Source organism: Myotis brandtii, unplaced genomic scaffold (assembly GCF_000412655.1).
Source record: "Myotis brandtii unplaced genomic scaffold, ASM41265v1 scaffold668, whole genome shotgun sequence".
NCBI classification, from domain to species: Eukaryota; Metazoa; Chordata; class Mammalia; order Chiroptera; family Vespertilionidae; genus Myotis; species Myotis brandtii.
Genome location: NW_005370597.1, coordinates 932,765 through 957,370, shown reverse-complemented (window position 1 = coordinate 957,370; position 24,606 = coordinate 932,765). Strand labels below are relative to the sequence as shown.

General features: G+C 40.8%; 1 protein-coding gene across 2 annotated transcripts in view; it reads right to left on the bottom strand.

Annotated features, from left to right (window-relative positions):
• The window catches only part of KDM3B (lysine (K)-specific demethylase 3B), a 44,848-nt gene that overhangs the window by 5,375 nt on the left and 14,867 nt on the right, over positions 1-24,606 (bottom strand). Inside the window, exons 7-20 of one of the 2 annotated variants that reach the window (XM_014529110.1) lie at positions 22,863-23,462; positions 18,096-19,332; positions 17,043-17,244; positions 13,608-13,822; positions 12,694-12,846; positions 10,445-10,552; positions 9,456-9,583; positions 7,881-8,154; positions 6,896-7,152; positions 4,189-4,455; positions 3,008-3,179; positions 2,623-2,713; positions 2,360-2,490; positions 671-790 (exon numbers count right to left, since the gene is read on the bottom strand). In XM_014529110.1, the coding sequence (XP_014384596.1) occupies positions 671-790; positions 2,360-2,490; positions 2,623-2,713; positions 3,008-3,179; positions 4,189-4,455; positions 6,896-7,152; positions 7,881-8,154; positions 9,456-9,583; positions 10,445-10,552; positions 12,694-12,846; positions 13,608-13,822; positions 17,043-17,244; positions 18,096-19,332; positions 22,863-23,462 (3,955 nt within the window). The remainder of the gene's footprint in view (positions 1-670; positions 791-2,359; positions 2,491-2,622; positions 2,714-3,007; positions 3,180-4,188; positions 4,456-6,895; positions 7,153-7,880; positions 8,155-9,455; positions 9,584-10,444; positions 10,553-12,693; positions 12,847-13,607; positions 13,823-17,042; positions 17,245-18,095; positions 19,333-22,862; positions 23,463-24,606) is intronic. The other variant, XM_014529111.1, reaches the window with a different exon arrangement.

Genomic DNA, 24,606 nt, shown 5'->3' with positions numbered 1-24,606 from the left:
TTGAGTTACTTATTTTCTTCTTTAAAATTGCCTGTTTCCTAAAACTTCCATAATTAACACATATTAATCTTATACTGAGATAGCAGGGAGTGTAACTGCAGCAAAATACACTTTCATGCTTCATTCTGTGCAAGTGACCTGTCTTCATCATCTGTCATTCACAGCTGATCTGGCTGATGACCAAGTAGGCTGGTTTGCCGTTCCTTTCTCATTCCTCTTTGTGGTGCTACACATTCTCCCAGAAGGAGAATGACTGGTCAGATACACAAGGAGCCTCTTCTCTGCTAAAACCTCCCTTTGTCTAAAAACATCCCCTGGGCACCATATTAAGCTTGGCAGAAATTTAAGAAAAAGCCACTGCCTGGCTGGCATGGCTCAGTGGTTGAGAGTGTTGACCTATGAACCAGTAGGTGATGGTTTGATTCCCGGGCAGGGCACATGCTTGGGTTGCAGGCTCGATCCCCAGTGTGGGGTGTGCAGGAGGCAACCGATCAATGATCTGCTCTCATCATTGATGTTTCTGTCTCTCTCTCCCTTCCTCTCTGAAATCAATAAAATTTAAAAATAAATAAAAGAAAAAGCCACTGGCCCTGACTGAGGGGAAGAAACCCAATTCTATTCCCAAGGCCATGCCTCACCATCCTGAAGCAGTGGATTCTAGAAATCGTACCTTCATCATGAGCACCCTCCCCGATGGGGATCCCAACATACACCATCACATTAACTGCATCAGACACATCCAAGTGAAGATTTGTTGTGCCAACTCTTCTATCTTCTGCTGTTATCAAGCCTGAAGGCAAAAGATGTGCAAGGTAAAAGAGAGCATTTTGAAGAATCCATATAGACCCTGCAAGTGAAAGCATACTCAAAGATACTTTTAATTGAGTAACATTGGAAGAATGAAGAATATCTTGTTTATGACTTTTATCTCTTTTCTAGCATTTTAAGACTGATTTCTAGCTTGGTTGATACTACTGTTTCACTAGCTTTGGCCACTGAACCAATTTCACCCCTCAAAAAATGACCTTTTCATTTTTTAGAAGAGGGAGAGAGAGGGAGAGAGAAAGAGAGAGAAACATTGATAGGTTGCCTCCCATATGTGCCCCGACTGAGGACTAAACCTGCGACCCTTTGGTGCATGGGAGGATGCTCCAACGAACTTCAGCCACACTGGCCAGGACAAAAATTATCACTTCTTTATTTTTCTTTTTTAAAGATTTTTAAATTGATTTTTAGAGATAGGAAAGGAAAGGGAGGGAGGGAGAGAGAGAGAGAGAAACATTGATGTGAGAGCAAAGCATCGATCAGCTGCCTCCTGCATGCTCCCACTGGGGAATCCAGCCCACAACTTGGGCATGTGCCCTGACCAGGAGTTGAACTGGCAACCTTTCTGTGCACAGGATGATGTCCCACCAACTGAGCCACTCCAGCCAGGGCAAAAATGATTTCTTCTTCAGAAGCAAAACAGATATAGGCATTAGGACATATACCAAATATAGCTTGGCCCTAGCTGGTTTGGCTCAGTGGATAGAGTGTCGGCCTGCGGACCAAAGGGTCCCAGGTTCAAATATGATCAAGGGCACGTACATCGGTTGCAGGCTTCTCCCTGGCTCAGAGCCCTGGTCGGGGCTCGTGCAGGAGGCAACCAATCGATGTGTTTCTCTCATATCAATATTTCTCTGTCTTTCCCTTTCTTTAAAAATCAATGTAAAAATATCCTTGGGTGAAGATTTAAAAAAATAAATAAATAAAATAAACACATATAGCTTGGTTTTCACAGTGATTTAGGACATTATTGAGACTTCACAAAGAGCTGGTTGGGTAGCATGGTACTCAGACTTCTTCACTGTTATTTTATCAAGTCTCTTAAAAACCATGAATCATGTCTCCTTGGATAGAATTTTTTTTTTTAATATATTTTTATTGATTTCAGAGAGGAAGGGAGAGGGAGAAAGAGATAGAAACATCAATGATGAGAGAGAATCACCGACCGGATACCTCCTGCACGCCCCCAACTAGGGATCGAGCCCGCAACCTGGGCATATGCCCTGACTGGGAATCGAACCAGTGACCTCTTGGTTCCTAGGTCGACGCTCTACCGCTGAGCCACACCCGGCTGGGCTGGATAGAATTTTTTTGAGAGGATACTTTCTAACTACCACAGCCATACAAGCTTCTGACTGGACCCATATGGATATTACGCAAACTAGTATGACGAAAGCAAACATATTCAAAACCATCCTGGATACTATTAACTTCTCTAGCACCTGACACTGCCTGCTATCATCTCTATACTCCCTTTATAGGTGAAATGGGAATAATAATGTCCAAAAAGAGCAATATGGCCTCACTCTCATACCATAGGCATTGTACATCTTGGGGCCCAGATCAGGCCTTACAAAGTAGCTGGGTAGCCTAGAGGCCAGATTGAGTCTGCCATCTCGTTTGGTATATTCTGGTAGAGGAAGGTTCTCCATCAGATCTTCAAACCTACAAAAAAAGCAGAGAAGATGACTTAATTTGTTAACCGGGGAAAAAGGCAAAGTTCATTTTTCTGTAATGACTTTGTGATGGCTTCAGCAAGGGAAAGTCTCTCAAGATGACCCACTGTAATTCACTAACCTTGTTGGCATCATGTCCCGAAAATCTTCCCCAGGAGGCCAGTCCTTGAGTTTGAGCACCATTGGCTGTCCATCTTCTGACCTTAATCGTTCTGGAAGACAGAAACACTCTCACAAACATCCGCTGGGTTGGTTTTCCACCTCAGAAGAATTCTATCTCCCTTACTTAGGGTGAAAGTGTGCTCCACTCACTCTGTGGATCACATACTTAAGCTCAGATGAGCTCTGGGAGTCATGTGATTGCCAAGCTAGCTACCTGGTTAGCACCAGGCAAAAATGTTCCTCCTGCCAAGAGGCTATACGTTGCTATTCCGTGGGCATAACTGAACACAGAGATGCTTACTTCCCAGTTTGCCATTACTGAACGAGATATAAGAGCTACTTACTACATATGATCTCGAAGCCATCCCAGAAATCCCGAACTTTCACATCGGAAATTATAGCACAGTTCCTGCAGTTCACCAAGTCCACATCCTGGTCTCCAAATTCTTGGCTAAAGGCTTCTGGCTTCCAGAGTTCAGACTTGAGCTTTTTATGTACCCCTGAAACCAGCACTGGCTGTGGAAAGAAAAATATCCCACTCAGGAAATATTTTGAACTCAGGGCTAAGGAATGAAATAGAAGGGTTTCCTGGGGGCCAACTTTTCTTGTCCATGATGATTTATTGTTCCTTCCCAGTTTCAGAATCTATGGATTTCAACCTGTCACCTACAGCAAATGAAAACTACTCCTACTCCATTATACTTCACTCTCACCCCTGGGAATGTGCCATGGAAATCACTTCTGTTGCCCTGGTATCTATCACTATTTTGAGGTGAGAGGACAAAAGCTGACAAATGCAGCTTTTAGAATACTTCCTCACATTGAGAATGAAAAAAAAAAAAAAAATCCAGACAATTCCATAACCTTTCCCTTCCTCAAGCAGCTTCTAAAGTATAAAAATTAGGCAGTGTTACAAAAACAAAACAAAACAAAAAAGCCTTTTATAATAAAAGGATAATATGCAAAGTGTCCCCTCGGAAGTCTGACCCATTGGGAGTTCGACAGCTCGCTATGACATGCGCCGACCACCAGGGGATGGCGCAGAACAAAGGAAGGCCCTGATCAGCCCTGATTGCCGGCCAGGCCTAGGGACCCCTACCTGTGCACAAATTTTGTGCACCTAGCCTCTAGTTAGTAAGTAAGTAAGTAAGTAAGTAAATAAATAAATAAGGCAGTGTTATCACACTATCACAAAAACTTGTATGGCCTTAAAATATTTACCTAGAAAAAGTACCACCGACTTCCACCCACCTTGGTCTCACCCCACACATCACACTTAAGGATTTTCCCCTATGCTAGCTCACCACCTAACAGGAATTTCAACTGCCCTATTAAGAACAGAACTCTACAGCTTAGAAATAAAAGAATCCATAATGTATTCTCAGGAATCTTTGATTTTTAAAAATCCAAGAAAACTCGAAGTAGCAAGACTGTCTATAATGAACTTACTAATAGCTCAGAGAGACTTGCAACTTTCCTGGTGGCTACAGACAGGCAGCACAGGGAACTGCTTATTCTTGCTTACCTGGCCTTGCTTCCAACACTCTCGGAAGATCTTCCAATTGTTTTTGTTGCTGGGGTCATGGAGACAGAGAAGTCTCCCATCACAGAGCCAGGAGTGAGAGGTATGGGGGTCCAGCACATTTAACCCCATCACCATCTCCTTCACCTCCTTTTGGGTATCAGTCAAGTTGCAGGCCCGCTTTGCAGCATCTGAGGTTTTCTTATTTTCTACCACTGAGGCAATGATGTGGTCAAGGAAGTTGGGTAGACTGGCCTTGTTCTTCACTCCCTGCCAGACACAAATCCATCAGGTAAGTTTGACTGAGGCAGCATGAAAAGAGCATTCACAAATTTATCTAACAGTTGTATTCATAAGAAGGAGTTCTACCTACTTGATTAGATTTCATAAAGTTAAAATGTCTTTTATAATTAGAGGAGGAAACCTATGAAGTCAGTATCTTAAATTTCCCTTTCCTTCATATTTGCTTCATGTAATGAAAGAAAAGTACAGAAAGATCCCCTGTGCCTCAAGAGATTTGATACCTAAGAAATATCTTTGCATTCAGCCCTTACTTTGTATTAAGCATATGCATGTAGACCAGGGGATCACAAAATACTGTAAATGAGTGAAAAAGATAATTTACTTTGAGGGTTATCAATTTTGTGCCTACAATGCCCAAGGGATACATAAAATAATTGGGCTTTAATAAACTTAATAATCCTATGCCTGCTATATCTGAAGTGTTACTAATCATTATCTCTATAGACTACATGTAATCATAAAACATCCTGAGAAAATTTAAAAATAAAAACTGGAAGGGGGAGCTAAGAGCAAGTATAAAAAAAAAGTGCCAAAGTAATTTCTTTAAAGTCATTTATCCAAAAGAGACAAATAACCCACACTGTACAAGGTTCAACCACCCACAGTTCATCAAATTTCAGCTATTAATCATAAAATAGAATGAGAAACATGTTTATGTACTAAGTTTGAAGTGATCTTCAAGATATATAAACTGGAAACAAAAAAATACTGTGTAGAACATTTGTGTAAAAAGAAGGGAAAAAGCTATGTACACATGATAATGTCCCTGAAAGGACACTCATGAAACAACAGCGACCGCTAGGAAGGGAAACAAACATGTGGCTGGGAGACACCAGGGAAGGAGATTTCTCACTGTATCTTTAAAATTGTGTACCTTGTGAATTCACTTGTTCAGTAAATGCTTACTAAACACCTACTATGTATCAAACACTGTGGCACTAGGGATATAGTGGTGAATAAAACAATAAAAAATGCCTTTAAGGAGAGGCGATCAGACAATAAATAAAACATACAGTAAGTCAGATGGCAATTAAGTGCTATGGTAAAAATAGTAAGTGTAGAAAAAAACAGATATGAGTGGAGGATGGGAGTGGGGTGGACTTTTTAAAAGGTGATCTAAGAAGTCTTACTGAGAAGGTGACATTTTGGGAGGGAGGAGGAGAAGTTGATGAAGCAAGCCATGTGGTCACCCGAGAAAGAAAGCTCTAGGTGGAGGAAAGGACAAGTGCAAGGGCTCTGAAGAGGTGCATGCCGGACCATGTTCAAGGAACAGCAAGAAGTTGTGCGTTGCCGGAAGGTGAACAAGAGGGAGAGTGGTAGTTGAAGTCAGAGAAGTGAGGAGAAGACATACAGATGGTGTGGAGCCTTAAAGTCCACTGAAAGGACGCTGCTTATGAGAGAAACAGGAAGTCCATAAAGCATTTTAGGCAGAGGTGACATGATTTGACCTATATTTAATTAATTAATTAATTTAAATATATTTTTATTGTTTTCAGAGAGGAAGGGAGAGGGAGAGAGAAACATCAATGATGAGAGAGAATCACTGACCGGCTGCCTCCTGCATGGCCCCTACTGGGGATCGAGCCTGCAACCTGAGCATGTGCCCTTGACCAGAATTGAAGCTGGGACCTTTCAGTCTGCAGGCTGACACTCTATCCACTGAGCCAAACCGGCTAGGGCTTGACCTGTATTTTAAAAGGATTACCTAGCTGCTGTGTAAAATAGACTGCAGAGTGAAAAGGGAAGCAATAAAGACGGCCTGAATAAGGAATTCACTGCAAAAATGCACTCAAGAGGATGCTGGCTCAGACCAGAGGGAAAGCAACGGACCTGATGAGAAATGAGTGGACTCTATACATTTTGAAGATCAAACGGAAAGGATCTGCTGACAGATTAGTTATGAAATGTGAGAGAGGGGCGTCCCAAATGACAGCAAAATTGGAGAATGGAGATCCAACTGACCAAGAGAGAAAAACTAAAGGAGAAGCAAGCAGGCTTACAGGTAGATCAGAAGTGTGGTCTTAAGAAGTGTTAGGTTTGTGCTCGCTTCGGCAGCACATATACTAAAAAGAAGTGTTAGGTTTGAGGCATCTGTTAGATATCCAAGAGAATACAATACCAATGTACTGCCTCGCTAAAAAAAAAATAAAAATTAATGCCTGTCAAGAAAACAAAGTAGCTTCTACGAATGATAGATAATTTCAATGTCTCATTTCTACTGACTTCCTAACATGGCACAAAAGGTTCACTACTTAAAAGGATCCCAAACTTTATGTGAAGAAAGATTGTTGGCTGGACAATGTAGCGAACACAAGTCACCCACATACCCTCTAACCCAGTTATCGGATTTCTGATGGTTCTCTCATGGAAAAGCAGCAACAGCTAGAGTTGTAGAGAGGACACTTACTGCTGAGGATGTAGAGAAGACCGGGGGGAAGGGTATGCCTGTGTCCAAGGGGGTTTGAGGAAGCTTTCCGGGACCGGAGTGAAGGAGGTCTCGAAGGCTAGAGCCTTCGGTTTTGTTGTTGGAGGCAGTGGGACCCAGTAACAGACTGTTAAAAAGCTTTGGAGTCAACGGAGAGACCTTTGCAGTGGAGTTGAACGAGTCCAGCCCAAAGGGTGAATGAGACTCTTTACTGAGCACCGACCTCAGGGACCCTGCTTCTGTAAGAACATAACCGGGAATAGCATTAGCACAACAAGAACACCCAGCAGACAAATGACTCCTAAAAATCAGCCAAGTGGGTAGGAGGAAAGACTTCCTCTTCCCTGCCCCAGACTATGTATGGTTTGTCTGGGCCAAGCCTGATGAGCTGTAACTATGGTAGGGTTCATGGCCAAGGAGAAGCTCTCCTACTTCTTCCTTTCTTTTCCAGATCTGGATTTCTAACTTCTTTTGTTCCCATCCACCTTTCATTTCCCCCACTTTCTAAGACAGTGTTTCTTCCAGTGGGTCTCCAGATCACTTGAAGTGGGGAATCACCTGGAGTGCTTGTTAAAAATGGAGATTCTTGGTCTTATCCTCATTTAATAGTTCTGGTGGGGCACACGGAATCTGCATTTTTAATGATTCCCCAGGTAATTCTTGTGCCCATTGAAAACTGTTTAGCCCTCAGCCCTGGCTGCGTAACAGAGCCATTTGGGAAGCTTATTAAAAAATCTTGCATCAATTTTGTCTAAAAGAGGTCTGGGGTAGAGACCAGGCATGTGCCTTTTTTTAAAAGCTCCACTTTTAGAAAAAGTCACATGAGATTCCCTTGTTTTATGCGATCAGCCAGAGAAAGCAAGTGGCATGTTTCATAAATGTGGATGGTAATGTGTGAGTTTGAAGAATCCAAGAATAACTCAAGTGTTCCACCCATAGGCAGGGCAGAGGCTTCTGTTCATCTCACCTTTTGTTTCTTCTTTAGCTTTCTGAGTTGCCAAATCCGCCAACCAGTGCAGGGCAGAGGAGGGTGGGGCTGTGTCAGGACAAAGGGGCCTGATGGCTTTTAGCTCACTATTGCTGTTTGATGCCAAACTGTCTGCTTTTGGAGGCTCATCAGCTCTGATGTCAGTGCTGTCGGCTTTGGGATCGGGCTCTGGAGTTGTTACTGCTGCAGTTCCTCCTCCACCTGAGAAGGTAGTTTCACTTCCAGAAGAGGCACTAGGGTTTATACTAGGAAGCTAAAACACAGAAGGCCAACATCGTTAGAGTGCTGTCCTTGTGGAGCAAAAGTAATGGCTACGTAGGTCTATTTAGAGGACTCTAAGTCAGGGAAAACAATCTGAAACTATCCCATAAACTGTTCATTCATTCATTCAATATATATTTATTGAGTCATATGATGTGACAGAAACTAGCTAGGTTCTGTGGAAAGAGCAGTGAAAAAGGCTTAAAAATAAAACAGGGTTTTGTTTAGCATGTCTAAAGCTCAAATTTGGCAATGGCAAATTGGTGATCAGAATTTGACCCCATAGAGCTGTTTTGAAGATTAAATGAGATAGTATATGCAAAGAGCTTAGCTTATTTTTTGGCACACATAACTCAATAAATGTTTATTATTAAATTATTGAAACTTCCATATGATTTGCTTTAATATGGCAACTCTACTGAAAATATATCTTGAGGTCCCTCAGCATTAATCCCTGTGCCTCTTATTGACTAGGTGTTAATAGTAGCATTCCTGGAAGGGCCTCCAAATGTAAGCAATTAGTTGTGTATATGTATGTTTAAACACACACACACACACACACACACACACACACACACCACACAAAAAAACCCAGCCTGCATGGTTCAGTGGTTGAGTGTTGACCCATGAACCAGGACATCACAGTTTGATTCCCAGTCAGGGCACATGCCCACTGTTGTGGGCTCAATCCCCAGTAGGGGGCTTTAGGAGGCAGCAGATCAATGAATCTCTCTCATCATTGATGTTTCTCTTTCTCCTTCTCCCTTCCTCTCTGAAATCAATATAAATATAGTTTAAAAAATAATAATTAAACACACATATACACATACCACCCAGCCTCTTGTTCAAAATAGTCACAAATAGGAATGACCTCTACCTCTGACAGCAATGAGAAAACCAGACTCTCTTTGGGGGCTGGGATTGCTTTCAGGGTAGAATGATCCCAGCTCAGCAGGCCAATCTTCCTATCTCTGTCCTTTGTACCTAACATGACAAGGACAGGATCCATGCACACAGAGAGGACTGTATTCCGAGTAATTGTTCAGTAAATGCTTACTAAACATTTAGAGAGGTGTTAATGTATACTCTTTTCTATACTCTTCACCTACACTGGACCCTGAGGTATAAATCTTGACAAGATACAAAGAATCTCTTTGTATTATTTATCAACTAAAATGTGAATTGGCTTTAAAGATGAATCAAGAGAAACTTGTACCAGTCAGAGGGAATTAAAATCTCTTGAATAACTCTTATTAAAGTTTCACTCAGTTATACCCACACACACCACTTTACCTGTGACATCCCATTGGTGACAGCAGGTCTCAACACAGATTTGTTTTGCCGACTAATACAAGGGCAGTTTGCTTTAATTCCCCATTTGCCCCGGGCAGCATGTACCATATCTCCAATATTATAAAGAGCTGGAAAAGAGACACAATAACATTAGAATTCCCATATGTTCAGTTGTTGTGCTAAAGACCTTACTTAAATTATCTCCCTCAATGTTAAAGAGCATGTAAACATTTTGAATGTACACAAGAAATTTATGTATTTTATGTTATACCTAAAAAACAACAAAAAGCCCCCCCAAAAAACCACAAACAAAAACAACACTAGCAAAAGTGGGGAGAAAAAACAAAAAAGACCAATGTAAACTTGACACAAACCTTTAACTAATGCTTGGACCAGAAGGGAGCAGGCATTCTACCACTGCACTCAGGGAGCCCTTCTGCTTAGAAGCACTGGGTATACAGGGTGCAAGGGTGCCCCCCAGCCCCAGCTTTCTTTTGTGAAGAAAAATATAGGCGGAGTTTTGCAGACTCGCCACCTTTATTGCATGTGTGTTAGTGAAAGTGTGCAAGCTGGAACAGACTGTCCAGGGGGATCAGTGAAGTAAACTGGGACTGGGTGGTGAAGTAAACATGACCAGTTCTCCTACTGTTAAACTGCCTTCTTCAGTTTGATTAGCTTCAGCTGGATTTTTAAAAGCCTAAAACCAAAGGTCTTTCTGACAGCATGGGACTGGATTTTTCTGTTTTGGTCCTGCCAACTATAAAAATGTAAAATGATATGTGGAAAAGTAATCAACCTCCCCAACCAGAAAGGTGAAGCAAAATGTGTGCAGTGGCTGCAGACAATCTAACACCTCTCTAAAGATGCAAATCCTTGGAGAAATCTGGTGAGGCTTAAAAAAATATAAGGCTGACATAAACTATTTCACCAACTTTAAACACCCCCCCACCCCCTTCCACACACCAAATCTAAAACAGGAATTTCCTTACCTGTGCCAGGGATAATCTGTGTGGGCATTAGATTCTCTGGCTCATGGGACTGCCCCTTTGCACATTTCAACCAGGAGAAAACCTCTTCATCACCCATCTCTTCTGTTTCTGAAGTAAATAAAATGCCTTCACTTATGAGGTCACAAGAAATAGCACATTTCCATCTCCCTTCCTAAAGTTCCCTTGGAGCCTTTTGCAGTCAATACCCCTTTCTCAACCCTTGGCCACCAATGATCAACTTTCTAACACTAAAGTTTTGCTTTTTTCTAGAATTTCATATAACTGGAAGCATACAGTATGTAGTCATTTGTATTGGGTTTCTTTTATTTAGCATCATGATCTTGAAATTCATCCATATTGTTGCATGTATCAGTAATTCATTCCTTTCTGTGGCTGAGTGGAATTCCAGGGTATGAATGTACCATATTTTGTTTACCCATTCATTAGCTGGTGGACATTTAAATTGTTTCCAAATTTTGGCTATTATGAATACAGCTGCTATAAATATTCAGGTGCAAGTCTTTCTCTGGACATGTTTTAATTTCTTTTATAAATACCTAGAAGTGGGATGCTATGTCTTCATCTGGTTTTGATATCAGTGTAATGCTGCCTTCATAAATGAGTTCCTAAGCATTTCCTCCTATTTTCTGAGTTTGTGTAGAATTGGTATTATTTCCTCCTTAAATGTTTGATATAACTTTGGGCCTAAAGTTTTCTTTGTTGTAAGATTTTCTAAACTACAAATTCAATTTCTTAATATAAGGTTATATTTCTTCTTGAGGAATTTTGACAGTTTGTGTCTTTCATGAAATTTGTCCATTATATTTAAGTTGTCAAATGTTTCAATATAATGATCTATAGTAATGTCCTATCATTCCTAATATTGGTAAAGTGCATCTTCTCACTTTTTTTTTTACTAGTTTTCTCAAGCAGAAGTTTAGCTGTTTGAAATACCGCTTTTTTTCTAATATAGGTGTTTAGTGCTTTAAATTCCCCTCTAAGTACTGCTTTAATTGTATTCCACAAATGTTGATCCACTGTGTTTAAACCTTATTTATTTCAAAATACCTTCTCAATTCTCTTGTGATTTTTTTCCTTTGATCCACTGGATATTTAGAAGTGTGTTGTTGCCCTGGCCAGTGTTGCTCAGTTGGTTGAGCATTGACCATGTACTGAAAGGTCATGGGTTCGATTCCTGGTCAGGGCACATGCCCAGGTTGCTATTCAGTCTCCGGTAGGGGTGTGTGTACAGGAGGCAACCAATTGATATTTCTTTCACAATGATGCTTTTCTCTCTCTCTCTCAAATCAATAAAATAATTTAAAAACAAATGAACCAAAAAAACCCCAGAAGTGTTTACTTTATAAATATTTGATTTTTCCAGATAGGTTTCTGTTTCTAATTTATTCTTTTGTGGTAAAAAAACATACTCTATATCAGTGATGGCAAACCTATGACACGCGTGTCAGAGGTGACATGTGAACTCATTTTTTTGGTTGATTTTTCTTTGTTAAATGGCATTTAAATATATAAAATAAATATCAAAAATATAAATCTTTGTTTTACTATGGTTGCAAATATCAAAAAATTTCTATATGTGACACGGCACCAGAGTTAAGTTAGGGCTTTTCAAAATGCTGACACGCCAAGCTCAAAAGGTTTGCCATCACTGCTCTATATGAATCACCTTAAATTTATTAAGATTTATTTTATAACACAAAATATAGTACTTATAGTCTATTTTTAAAATATATATATTTTTAGCCTGGCGTGGCTCAGTGATTGAGCATCAACCTATGTATGAATAAGAAGGTCACAGTTCGATTTCTGGTCAGGGCACATGCCCAGGTTACGGGCTTGATCCCTGGGGGTAGGGGTAGGGGTGGGGGTAGGGTGGAATGTGTGTGTGTGTGTGTAAGAGGCAGCTGATCAATGATTCTCTCTCATCATTGATCTTTCTATCTCTCCCACTCCCTTCCTCTCTGAAATCAATAAAAATATACATATAAGAAAATCATCATAATAAAAGCGTAATATGCTAATTAGACCAGACATCCTTCCTGACAAAGCCGCAGTAGGCGGGGGCCGAGGCAGAGGTGGCCGCCACAGTGGCGAATTTCGTGCATCAGGCCTCTAGTAAATAAATAAAAAGGGCACATAAACCCATTCAATTTCCTGCTTCAATTTCCAAGTGCCATACCTCCATTGACAGGTTACCTGTTGAACTGCAAAGGACAGTATTTGCTTACCACTGCGTGGACGGCTTTTCCTGAGCCTGTAACAGTCAAGGCAGACCCCAAATCCACATTTGCGACAAACCCAGTGAATGTTGAAGAGAGTTGTTTCACACACATCACACATTTCCCGTACACCACGCACTGCACGCTTCCATGCCACTTTCTCTGGTGGGAGGAGGAAGAGAAATATTGTTGGCATTAGATGCACTAAACAACAGCAAAAGACCCTAGATACACTGATTCCTACTCAGGTCATTTTGTCCAGCAATAAAGCTCAAAGATTTATGAAGTGTGTCTTTCTATAATTGTAAGAGAAACAAAATACATGGAATTTCTAATATTTCTGAACAAGTGCCAACAGAGAATAAATGTTACATGTTGTTACTTAAGATGCTGTAAAATTTTCAATTTGAAATAGTTTGAAATAAGAGGATTCTTCTCTTGAAATGTAGGGAATAATTTCATAGTACAATTTACCTTGGCCTAGAAATAGAATCCAGTATCTCACAGGCATGGGAATACCTTATATGTTTGAATAATGTGAGTTCCAGTGTAAAACATAGCATCCCTTAGAACTTCATCTATTCACATACCATAGAATATCATTAACTAATACAAGTGGGTTCAAAGCAAGTTGAAAGCATTCAGAGTGAACCAAACCCAAGTAGAGATCAAAATACTTATTATGGAAGCTCTGCTACAAAAATGAAAAAGGCAAGCAGGCAAGGAGTTTTTGGTTTGTCAACTTTCAAAGACTAAAAGAATGAGGTCTGCTGGATATTGTTAGGGCCTCAAGTTATATAGTTTGCTACAGTGAAGTCTTATCAGTCTTAATTCATCTATAGAACATGCCATCTGTCACTCCTTCCACTCCTCCCCTTAAGCAAAATATAATGAAAGTTTCAACGAGGAAGATGGTGCCTTACGGTGTGGCTCTACCATCATCATGGCCTCCTTCTCGGACATCACAAGCTGACAGAACTGGTCCCCAACATTGGCCAAGATGTATTTTGAGGTTTCTAGGTCTATCCCTTCTGCTAGGGAGGAAGAGGGAATCCACAGGTTCATGGCATCAGGGTCACTTTGCTGGGGACTCAGAAACCCCTCCACACGGAGTACCCCCTTTCGAGTGAAGATCAGCCTGAGGCAAAAAGGTAGACAATCAAATACATAGTAAATAGCAGCAGCCATGCAAACTAACACATACCTAAAATCCTAGGACCTAAAAGAAATTAAATAAGACTTAACAGGAATTAGACTGAGTTAAGAATTTTCATCACATTTGATCAATGTAGTATGTATTCTCTGCACTAATAATTTTTTTATACCTTAAAAAAATATATATATATATATTTAAAATATATTTTATTAATTTTTTACAGAGAAGAAGGGAGAGGGATAGAGAGTTAGAAACATCGAATAGAGAGAAACATTGATCAGCTGCCTTCTGCACACTCCTCCCCTACTGGGGATGTGCCCGCAACCAAGGTACATGCCCTTGACTGGAATCGAACCTGGGACCCTTCAGTCCGCAGGCCGACGCTCTATCCACTGAGCCAAACCAGTCGGGGCACTAATAATAAATTTTGTTAATACTTACTAGGCCTAGGTTCTTTAAAAAAGAAATGCCTACTTGTCCTACCATCTATACCCCCACCATTAAATGTAACCAGAGGAAAACACAGAGCCATGCTATCACCCTTTAAATTCATGTCTACCCAAACTAAGTGAGTCCTTAATATTGCCTGGCAGTCACATCCCAGATGCCTGTTTCGTATCTTCTTTCAAATCTCCAATATTATTTTCCCCATGAGGACCTTGCTAAGCATTCCACTGAGAAAATACAAGGAGCCAGAAGAGAACTCCAACAAACTCTTACCACCACACCTTCCTGCAACTGGACCCATGTACTCCATCTGATCTTCTGCTACTATGAATGAACTAGGTCCCAGTGAAGACCAATTGCTCCGCCTATTGCTCTACATCCTATCATCTTTCAGACATCTCTCCACAAGTTCTCTTTTAAATTATCTATTTTCCTCTCTCCTGAATCACTGTATTTGAAACTTGCTATCTCAAAAATATTCTAACATTTTACATCTCAAAAGTCCTTTTGATCCCAAACTATCTTCCATTTATTTGCTTGCTAGAGCAGTTTCTTGAAAGAGTTGTCTATACTGGTTGTCACCAGTTCTAGTTCTTTTCCCTTTTATTTTCTCTTAATCCACTCCCATCAAGCATTCCCTCAGCAATCTACCAAAACTGTTTTTGAAAAGGTCATTACCCCTTGTTAAATCCTATGGTCACAGTCCAGTCCTTATCTTACCTGACCCAATCAGCAGCATTTGCCACAGTTCATTATTCTTTCCTGGAAATACTTTCTTCAGCTGTCTTCTAGAATATCTCACTGGCTGTCTTTCTCAGTCTCTTCTACCAGTTCCTCATTTTTCCCATCTCTAAATGTTGGGAAGCTCTAGAACTGTCCTTAAACTCCTCCCTTCTCTAACTACATTCCTTAAGTGATCTCAATTAGACTCATAGTTTTAAATACTTGGTGACATCCAAATTTTTATCTCCTGGACCTCTTCTCTCAGCTCCAGCATTGTCTATCCAGCTGCTCTTTGAGCAATTCCATTTGGAAATCTATAGGCATCTCAAATATAACATGCCCAAATTAAAGTTCCCCATTTCCCTTCCCAAACCTGCTTTTCCATGAGAAATCTCCTTATCAATAAATGGAAATTCCATTCTACCAGTTTTCAGGCCAAAAGCTGTAGAATTAACCTTGACTCCGTTCTTTCATACTCCACACCTAACCCATCAGAAAATCATGTGGGCTCTATCTTCAAAACATATCCTTAATCCAATCACTTCTCATCACCTCTACTGCTACCTCCCCATACCAAACCACCATCATTTCTCATCTAGATCATTGCAACAGCCTCTTCTCTCTGCCTTTGCCTCAATGTAATCTAGTCTCAAACAGGGAGTCTAGTGCTCCTTTAAGACACTCATCAGCATCACTCATAACCTTAAAACCTCTAATGACTTATTCCAGCATGAAAGTCAAGGCCCTTAGAGTAGCCCTTTAAAATCTGGACCCATCATTAACCCCCCCCCCCCACCCCGCCCCTATGGTTATAGGTTTTATTGTTTTATTTAGAGAGGGAGGAAAGGAAAGAGAAAGAGAGAGAAACATCAAAACATCTATACGAGAGATACATGGATCGGTGGCCTCCCCTTGTGCCACGAGAGGGATAGACCCAACAACCTAGGCATGTGCCCAGACTGGGAATTGAACCCATGATCTTCTGGTGTTCAGGAGAAAGCTCCAATCAACCGAGCCACACTTGCCAGGGTTATCATTAACTCTTTACCCTCAACTCTTTTCCTCCCTGGCTTACTCTATTTTAGTCACCCTACCTCCATAAACACACCAGGTATATATACTCCAGCCTCAGGACAGTTGCTCTTGTTATGCCCTCTACCTGGAATAGTAGTCTCCCAGGAAAATGTGCGGCTCACTCCCACACTTCCTCAAATCATCCTATCTAGCCTCCCCACACTTCAATCCTCTTTCCCTTATTTTTTTCATAGTTAGTATCAGTTGACATACCATATATTTAAGCTTTTTTTTTCTTATTTACTGTCTGCCTCTCCAACTACAATGCAAACCTCTCAAAGGCTAAAATTTGAAGGTTTTGTGCACTGCTGAATCCTCAGTGCCCAGAACAATGACTAGTACACATTATGTGTTCAATAAACATTTGTTGAATAAGTGAATCCACACCAAGTGGATAAATTATTTAGATTTCTTTATTTTAAAAATTAAAGCTTCTTGAAAGATTATTTATAAGAAATTCCCCTTCTATTAGGCAGAAGTGATTAATAAGGTTATGTTTGGTAAAAGCAGGGGATATTCCTAGGATTTCCATCAGTTTTCTCTATTTCAAAGATAATTCACATTATCTCCTAATCTTACTTCTCCTCCTTTCTAGGGAACTCAAGTTACTCTAGCACTGAAGAGGGGAGTAAGTGGCTAGGCAGATTCATAATCCAAAATTGAGTTCTGTGTATACCACTGGTTTCAAGTGGAACCCCAATTAGGAATAACTCAACATAGGTCAGAGGCTGGCAGCTGAGACTGTTCAACTTCAGTTCTCCAAGGACAAAGCTACATGTCATTTCACAATCCAAACTAAGTAGCTACTGTGGCAGAGCCTCAGCACACACTTGAGAGTAAAGGGGTAAGGAAAACAAAGAGAAAGATGGTAACACATACTTACAGATTCAGAAAAACAGTGGGAATTATGTTTCACTAATGGAAACTGGGAAAGAGACAAAGAGAGAAGTTTGGGTACCTCCGGAAGTGAAAGAAGCGGCAAGCCACAGTGGAATCATCTTGCTCCTGTTCCTTAAACTTCCGATACCGCTCCAGGCGGCACTCACGACACTTGTGCAGGTGAGGGGCTACGTTGATGCATGACCCATCCTGCAGGAAGGGCTCTCCGGACTGCTTCAGCTTCTTCACCTTGCTTACATCTTTCAGCACTGACTGGCCAACTGTGGCAAGGGAGAAAGAAGAAATGGTTGGTTGTGACAGGTATAAATGAGACTCAATAACATGATCCTTTTGCGGACAGATACTTGTACCAACCTCGACCACTCCTCTTTACACTGTTTGGGCATGTGCCCATCAGGTTCATCCTTGACAGAAAGGGAGCAGAGGGAGCAAAAAGGCTTCACTTGGGGGATAAGGACCATGGAGAATTTGAAGGAAATACCTTATTATAGTAAAAAAACTCTGGTCATGAAGGAGGAAAATTCAAGACGGCAGAAGGTAGCCACCACCTGTCTCTGGTCCCTAGGGATATGACTATTTTAATCCAGAAGTCTTCTAATTGAGCTCCCATGGGATACCAATTCCTAATGACAACAGCTACTTTTACTACCAGACTTCCTTGTTTTTTACCATCAGCTCTTACACACTTCTGGACCATAACTTCATACTACAGGATTTAATGGCTTTTAAAAATGACATTAAAACCTTACATATGTGTCAGAGAGAAGCAAAGTGAGGGGTGAGTAGAGAGAATGGGCCAAAGGAGAGCAGAAAAGGATGAGAAAAACACCAAGAAAGAGTTCCTGAACAAAGAGACTACTAAGGAAGGTCAAGGACTTCCTTTGTGGGACTATCATTATACTAACAGATACCCCTCTTACAGTGCTGATTTACAGGCAATCCTGCCCTGAAACAGGTCTAGTGAGGGACCTTTGTTAGGCCCTCTTGGCTATGTAATTTTATGAGATTATAGAACTTTCCATCAAAGGGAGGGCCTCTGCTACCCAAGAGTACAACAGGCATTCAAGGCTAGTGCCAAAGCCAAGCTGCTGTATAGCCCCAGCAGGATCACCTTTCAGGGGTGCAGTCCGAGGCCGGCCCTTGGGGGCCTGCTTCCCTTTGCCTTTGCCCAGCAACAGCTCAGCACTGCGTTCCCCATTGGGGCCCAGCTTCCCCATCAGGTGCTCTGGAATCCCCTTCAGGCCAGTCTTGGCCTGCAGCTGCTCCTCAGAGTCGCTCAAATCTGACAGGTCACTGTTGGTGCTGGAGTCCGAGTCCTGTCTGCAAGCCAAGCTTCGCTCATCCAGTGAGAACCTTTTCACAGCTTCAAAAGGAGCTTTGTTCTCCTGTGAAAAATCTGCTGGGGAGGACAGAAAGCTGCCTGAGTGCCTGCCAAAGACGTTACTAAAGGTTTTGAGGAGGGGATTGTCCTGCTGCCCAGGCCCCACAGTTGGTCTCTCCTCTGTGGGGCTGGAGGAGAGAGTAGGCATCTCAATGGGCTGGGTGAGGCTGCTGGTGGGTGAACTGGAGCGGCCATTTCCCATAGCAGAGAGGCTTGGACCCCCAGTGGTAAGAGCTGAGCCCAGAACACCAGACACCAGTTTGGAGGAGTCAGTTGTGATGAAGAGGGTTTTCTTCTTTGCTAAAGATGCTGAATCTGAAGAGGAGTGAGACTCGGGCCAGGTGGGTGCTGCCTTGGAGGTGACAGTGGTAGCAGAGGAAGAGCTACCTGATGATGCCTGAGATGCAAAGCCGCTGAAAGGGCTATGTTCAACTTTCTCCACAAATGCCAAGAAAGGGTTAGAGGGCTCTTCCCGGGACAGTTTAGGGGGCTGTAAAAATAGATTTTCATGACTCTCTGGGGTGCGGGCATTGAGGAGGCTCCGTGGGAAGGCTGGTGTGAGGGTGGGCATGGACTCTGTAGGCACTTTCTGGTCCACAGAGCCAGCCTTAGAGCCTGATTTAGTGTCTGCTCCAAGAGTGGATCTGCCTTTACACAGGCTCTCAAGGCTTTGTTTGAATGAGTCTCGACTGGAGGAATCATCAGCCAAACTCTCTGAAACGGTACTGAAGTAGGTACTGGTTGGTAAAGTTTGGGGCATGCATTGAAAAAACAAGTTTTTGGAGAGATCAGAGTCTTTCTGAGACTCTGGCGCAGAACTAGTGCCAAAAGAGAAGCCCAAAGGTTTGTTCTCCGTGGCTAGAACCCCATTGGACTGGCTCCTTCCACTTCCAAAAGTCAAAGGTTGTGATAAACTTGGGAGAGACGCTCCAAATCCAGAAGAGGCCAGGACAGAATTTCTTGAATTCTGAAAAGAAGATAGCCGGAGTTAGTGATGTTGACTTCTCTTGACAACCTTATGATCTCTTTCTTAGACCTAGGCCAACATTCCTTGAGTAAATCAACTTTTCTTTCCTACAATTCCATGAAAACTGCTCTTATAACTAGATTTCATCAGCATTAGGGAAGAAACCTGCCACAGACCACACAGAGGAAATCTTTAGCAAGGTAAGCTAGAGATAGTAAGATGTCATTCATCCTTCCATTCCCTTGGTTGTCAGCCATTTGGTTGTCATGGCACTAGGAGTCTGTGTAGGCTTCTTGGTATCTATTTGGAAACAGGGAATTGGTGAAAAGGATTCCTGAACAGACATCAGCTTTTACTTTAAAACATACCAAGTGACCATGTAATATTAATCTACCTCAATGACCTTAGGCTATTGTTAAAGTTTTAATTTATTTAAGCTATTACAAATTTTTTATCTTACAAAAGTGACTTCAGCCCCTTAACAAGCCCATTGTACATTAAGGAAAAGTATTCTTTTATTTAGTCTGAAACTCCTGAAGATGGACCCTTTTAGAAATTAGCCATTTATTTATGGGTTCAAGTCAACCTGAAAGTTGACTATCTGTTTCAATTAAAGTTAAACCTAAAGACACTAAATTAAAAAGAGCACACTGATTATTGAAAACTTGTGTTATCATTAGGATCTAACAAGTCTCCAACCAGGAAAAGTAAAAGATTCTGATATGCCCACCAAACAAAAGCATTCAGCATAACAAATTGGACAATAAAAAAATACTTTCCTTTTGCGTGTGCATAAAGAAAGTAGGATCACTTTCATATATATTTCACATCCATTTACATAAACAGAAATATACATAGGTAGGTATGAGAACTTTTGTAATACTTTTTAATTGAATAAAACCCAGATCCTAGCACTTGACTAACAAATCGCAGTAGTAGATGATGATAACCCTAAACATTCATTTTAAAACACTAGAAATAAATTATTCCATGACTGCTCAATAAATATGATGCTTCCTTTTGGGGTAATGAAAATTTCTGGAACTAGATAGTGGTCATGGGTGCACAGCATTGTGGAAATACTAAATGCCACAGTACTATATACTTTAAATGGTTAAAATGGTAAGTTTTGTTATATGTTACTTATCACAATTTTTTAAATGTTCCAGATAGAAAAGGGCTCTGTAAAAAATAAAATAAAATAAAAGGGGAGTTTCAATTTACTTAAAGCATTCTTTAAATATTCAAGAGAAGTCTACATTAGGACTTTCCTTGAGGGTGGCACAGAGGCAAGAGAACCAGGCAGGCTCCCATGGTTTGCCTTCCTTTGACATTTGCTATAGAGACAGTTTCAGGGCATTTTAGGGTTCATAATTCTGTTTTCTTTTCTTTTCCACTAACCAACAACCATTGACTTAAACCCCCTCCAACTAAAAAGAAAAGAATAGACAGACGCAGCACTGAGGCAGTGCAGTTGCTTCACTTGCAGGATTTGGCCAGGAGCCTTGACACCTGCATGACTGCGAGGAACCAGCATGGGTAGCTCAGGTTTCACTACTAAAGTTACCCTTTAAAAATAAATACACACATGAATGAAGAACAATTTGGATGGTCTTATTTTCCTTCAAGTGATTAAATTCCAAATCCTTTTCTTATACTAAAGTGATGACAAGCTGATTTCAACTCAATTTTAAGGGCAAGAAATTTTTTGGATGAGGTTGTGTCCCTATTTTAGATTCAACATCATAATGGAAACATCCCTTTCTGTATTTTAAAATCCTACCCCAAGGAGAATACCTAGGCTGACACCTTAGCAAAATTACTGATGTAGCCACAGAAATTTCTCCAACCTGTAATCCACATTTCATCTATTAAGCTTTGCTACTCTTTTAAGAATAACAGCACTCCATGGAGCTCTTCTTGTAGCATGTAAAATTTGGTCTATTTTGCAATTCCCCATTTTTTCCACACTGCCTTTGACATGGAATTCATTTTAATTAATTTGGGCAATATGATGATATACAATCTAGAAATCCACATAGAGATCCTCACCTAGTTCTCTTGGGAATGCTGGTCATTTAATAAAGGACAAACCATGAACAGTGTAAAATTTGCATTTACAGTCTGCCTGGACATTTCATCTCCTTCCCCACCCCTGCACACTAGGGATTAACAAACTGCATTTTCTAGGGAGAGGAAGAAATCAGATGAAATGTTTATGCTATGTTTTATCTGGCATTGTTATACCTAAAATTATTCCATTTTAGGATGTGAGCTCCTTCAAACAGGGATTTCAATTCTTTGTTTATAATATATGGTACTTAGCACACAGTAGTTTCTATACATAATTTTAAAAAATTATTTAGTATCTTAGTATTTCATACTTCCAGCTTGAAAAAACTATGACTAGAATCATAAATCATACTTTGGTGACCAAAATAAGAGTCCAAAGATTGTAAGAACTGTTTTTAATATTGCCTCAAATTTGATTTGGGAGCCAACTTAATGTTAATTTATATTTAACAAAAGTTCCATTTTGTAAGAAAATAGTAGCCCTAGCCAGTGTGACTCAGTTGGTTGGAGTGTCATCCTGTGCACCAAAGTCTCAGGTTTGATTCTCAGTCAGGCCATATACCCGGGGTTTCAGGTTTGGTCCCTGTTTGGGGATGGCACGTAAGGGAGGCAACCAATCAATGTTTCTCTCTCACATGGATGTTTCTTACTCTCTCCCTCTCCTTCCTCACTAGAATCAATGAAAAAACATATCCTTGGGTGAAGATTTAAAAGAAAAAAGTAAACTGGATACTGTGATTAATTCCATCAAATTTTCCAGGTTAGGCTTTAAAAGATTAAGCCAGGCCTGGCCATGTAGCTCAGTTGGTTAGAGTATCATCCTGATATGCCAAGTTTATGGGTTTGATCCCCAGTCAGCGCACATGAAAGAATCAACCAATGAACACATAGGTAAAGGGAACAACAAATCAATGTTCTCTCTCTCAAATCAATAAATAATAAAAATAAAAATAAAAGATTAAGTTAGGAAAAGATAATTTTATGACCATATCTAATCATGGGGAAAAAGCCCAACCTCGAGGGAAAATATAGAAAATGATAAACTGAAAACATGGGTTGGTAATAGTGGCTTTCACATAGCCTTAATTATAGTGCCACTATTACCAACACTGTAATTCGTTAACCTTGCCTCTCACATGCCTGGTGGCAGCTCAACCACTATGTGAACTAAAAAGATAATTGAATTAAAAATCTATCTTAATATCTCATTAAATTGGGTTGCAAAATCAGTTTTGATTAGCCTAATTGTTCAGGTGACTTTTAAGAGCTAATAAAATTATTAAAATATACACATTTGTCCAATGAGCAGTAAAGGTCCATCCACAGTGTTTAATTTAAGCACATCTTAGATATACTCCTTCCCTCTAGCATTTGAGATGCCTTTTAATGTGTTATCAAGAAATAAAGAGTGGAAGAATGAAACCAAGTCTTGCAAATCTGCCTCTGAAACAACTCACCTCTCCTGGGGCCTGCGACCAGCTGCCTTTCTGTTTTTCCGGCCCAGTCCCTGCTGCAAGGCCAGTGTCTGAGATCCTCACCGTGGTTGGGGTAGAGCTGGCGGTAGTGACCATAGCTGCTGAAGCCACCAGGCCCTGACCAACTTGTTCCAGTGTTTTTCCTGCCTCTTTGCTTTCAGCTCCACCCGCCTCTGGGGCCAAAGGTGTCTGCCCTGTGGCTGTAGGATACGGAGTAAAAGGTGCAGTTGTGTCCCCACCTACAGGTTCATCCTGCACCACCAGAGTCCTGCCGTTTTCTTTGGTGTAAGTGGCAAAGCGAATGTTGCGGTTAATCTGGGGGACAAATGTAGTCGGTGGTGGCTTGGTTCTCTGATCCAGCCCTGGCTCTCCACTGGCATTCCCTCCTTTCCAGGGCCCTCGGCTCGCCTCGCCTCCATCGCTCCCATTACTGTCTACTTCACCCCTGTCTCCTTTTAATTTCTTTGATGCAGAGTCACACCCAGAGTCCGAAGCACTTTTTCTCCTCCGGCCATCTTTCCCCTCTATGCTCTCTCTCTTCTTCTTTCCTTTGGAAGACTTTACTGCTTTTAACGTACCCCCCTACAAAACAAAATTCAAAGAAGATTTATTACAAGGGACTTTCCATCTTGTGAAAACCATAAACCATTAGCTCTTTCCCATCTCTAGAAGCAAAAAAATCAAAGCAGGCACAGACTACCAAGTTCCAATGCCAGCTCTAAGACATTCCCTGTGTCAAAAAGCTCAATCTTCCTGTGACTCAATTTACACACACATATACAAGATAATGGTCACTAGAGATTAACTCACTTGGCAAACCTTCCCTTAAATAAAATGCAATACTTCCTCAAATGAAGGAAAGTTTTAAATATCTGTGGAATTTCTTTTACAAAATAGACTGTCAAAGCTAGCCTGGGAGCTCATTTGCCCCTTGATGAAAAAATCAGCTTTATTCCATATTTAACTCCTTGTTTGACAGAAACTGGCATTTCAAATATTGAAATATAAAATCTCTTCCTCCAGAAGTCACTAAAAACTGGTGACAATAGGAAAACCGACATTTGTGAGTCTGTGACCAAAGGAAAAGTGAGACCAACAGAAGCAGGTTTGGATTACTCTTACAGACTTTAAAAAGATGCAATCTCCAAATCTTATTTCAAAGCATTAGACAGAAGAAAGGGAAAAAGGCACGCTACCATAGACCAAACAGTCAAATCTCTTTCTTAGCTCTTTCAATAATTTCAGCCTAGCTCATGAACTCTTACTTGTGCTTTACTTGAGAGGCCGGATAACCTTAAAAGATACAGGTTAGAAGGGGCGATTCCTATCGTCTTCCCTGAGAAGGACAAAGGGAAGGGGGCTTGGGACACAGCTAACATTCTTTCAAGCAACCTTTGTGCAGCAAAGACTTGTATCTGAAACATTCTTAGATTTTTATCTCACCAAGAAGCAGGTATTCATTTTAGCTATAGTCAGATAACTTTCAGATAGTTTAATTCAGCGATAACATTTGCTAGGGTGGCAATAAGCTAGTAACACACAGTTATTTATCTATTAGTATTATCTAAGAATAAATCTACTCTTATTGCCATTAAATATTTATAGATTCTTTGTGCAGATCTGTATTTTTGCTGTAATCATTATTATAGGTGTTATAACAAACTTTTTCAAATTTTGTATTTCTTTAGTCAGTTCTAGTTCTGTATTTTTCTCCCTCCCTCCCTCC